General features: G+C 42.6%; 1 protein-coding gene across 1 annotated transcript; it reads left to right on the top strand.

Moving 5' to 3' along the window:
* Positions 1-268: 268 nt before the first annotated feature.
* Positions 269-919, top strand: LOC126876043 (katanin p60 ATPase-containing subunit A-like 2). Its single transcript, XM_050638970.1, has 2 exons — positions 269-518; positions 695-919. Exons 1-2 carry the CDS (start codon positions 354-356, stop codon positions 902-904), a joined length of 375 nt encoding a protein of 124 aa, XP_050494927.1. The 5' UTR covers positions 269-353; the 3' UTR covers positions 905-919.
* The last annotated feature ends 699 nt before the right edge of the window (positions 920-1,618 follow it).

Genomic DNA, 1,618 nt, shown 5'->3' with positions numbered 1-1,618 from the left:
GATTATTTGGAACACAATGGGTGAGTATATTATAATTAAAATATATCCCTAGTTCCAATTCTCTTGAATAGTGTCAGTGACCAATCGAAATAGAAATCAGTGGACATCGTGGAAAGAGAAGGCGAAACCAAATTTGAAAATTCGACATCGGTAATTCAGTAGTTAAGAATAACTCAATCGATAATGTAGATTAACTAGTTATAAACAAATATATGAAATATAAATTCAAATTATTCTTATCCATCTAAAAATTGGAAATTAAAGTTAGTAAACAAGCGAGAAGTGAGCCTGTGAAAGAGACGAATCTACAGCAGAAGATAACTGATGACAATACGAATGATATTAATCTCGCAATGACAGTGACGTCAATATTCCCCAATGAGAGTGATGGACGTTCATCAGAAGAGCTATTTAACGTCCCAATGGAACAGTCCATGCAATCGAAGATATTGAAATGCATTGAAAAGCTTTATTCAGATAATCCGGAATTACGAAAGATTGCTGAGGACGTCTCATGCGTAAGTTATTTTCGATTAATATACGTATCGTAAAGCTTTTAAACGATAAAATTCCCGTCGATAAACCGTCCAACGTATATCGACGATGACGTGATTTCAGTAACGCTTCAAATATCAAATTACGTAACACTTACTTAATATAGAGAAGACGCCATTTTATCTTTGTATCGTCACAGGAGATCGTAGTAAACAAATTAAATGTACATTGGGATGACGTTATAGGCCTAGAAGAATGTAAAACCGCTGTTAAGGAGGCCGTTGTGTATCCCCTTAAGTATCCTATCTTTTTTGATGGCCCGTTTTCCCCCTGGAAAGGTATTTTGCTGTACGGCCCACCTGGTACATGTAGTCTGGTTCTTGGTGTCGGGTACTTTCCTGAGATTTAGTATCGTATACAGCACCCGGGCAACCCTAGAAGCCATCGGAGTTGGGATACGCCCAACCAGCGCACTCGGTACACAGTACCGGTTACCTCAAATAATCGCCCGCAGGAGGCACTCTCGTCTCAGGTCGAACGGGGCCCTTTCCAAGCCCTTCCGTCTGCCGGGACGGTATCCGGAGCAGGTGGGACGCTGCTCACCCGCCGAAGGCCACTCGGAGGACTTTGTCCCCCTTAAACCAGCCCTCTGGCCAGCACTTGGCCACAACCACTGCCACCACGAGTCCATACCCATAATTGGTCGAGCCGAGGGTTCGCTACGCCCTCAGGGCTAACACTCGACCGCCCGTGGTACCGTTCATATGTCAACGGGGTCCACCTGGTACAGGTAAGATACTCGTATTCTTTTCATTTCTGTACGTGTTTACAAGAAATATACAAAACAGGGAAAAGGATGTTAGCGAAGGCAGTCGCGACAGAATGCCATTGCACCTTTTTTAACATAACTGCCAGCTCATTGGTCAGCAAATGGAGAGGCGATTCCGAGAAGTATATACGTGTAAGTTGCTTTGTCTATGTAAGTTTCTGTTTAGGAAATTCGAGGATTTGGGAATACAAATTATTTACTATATTTCCCACACAACAGTTATACATCTATATTACTCTCTGAAGAACGTCTTGCACGCACGCTGGTCGCCAACCGACTATCCTAGATTCTTCT

Source organism: Bombus huntii, unplaced genomic scaffold, assembly GCF_024542735.1.
Source record: "Bombus huntii isolate Logan2020A unplaced genomic scaffold, iyBomHunt1.1 ctg00000062.1, whole genome shotgun sequence".
NCBI lineage: Eukaryota > Metazoa > Arthropoda > Insecta > Hymenoptera > Apidae > Bombus > Bombus huntii.
Note: the sequence above shows the minus strand (reverse complement) of the source record. Positions and strands in the feature narration are given on the sequence as shown.

Excerpts from the sequence above, each read along its gene's own strand:
- LOC126876043 (XM_050638970.1), top strand. The coding sequence starts at position 354 with ATGACAGTGACGTCAATATTCCCCAATGAGAGTGATGGACGTTCATCA. Across the intron at positions 519-694 it reads TTGCTGAGGACGTCTCATGC|GAGATCGTAGTAAACAAATT; the intron begins GTAAGTTATTTT and ends GTATCGTCACAG.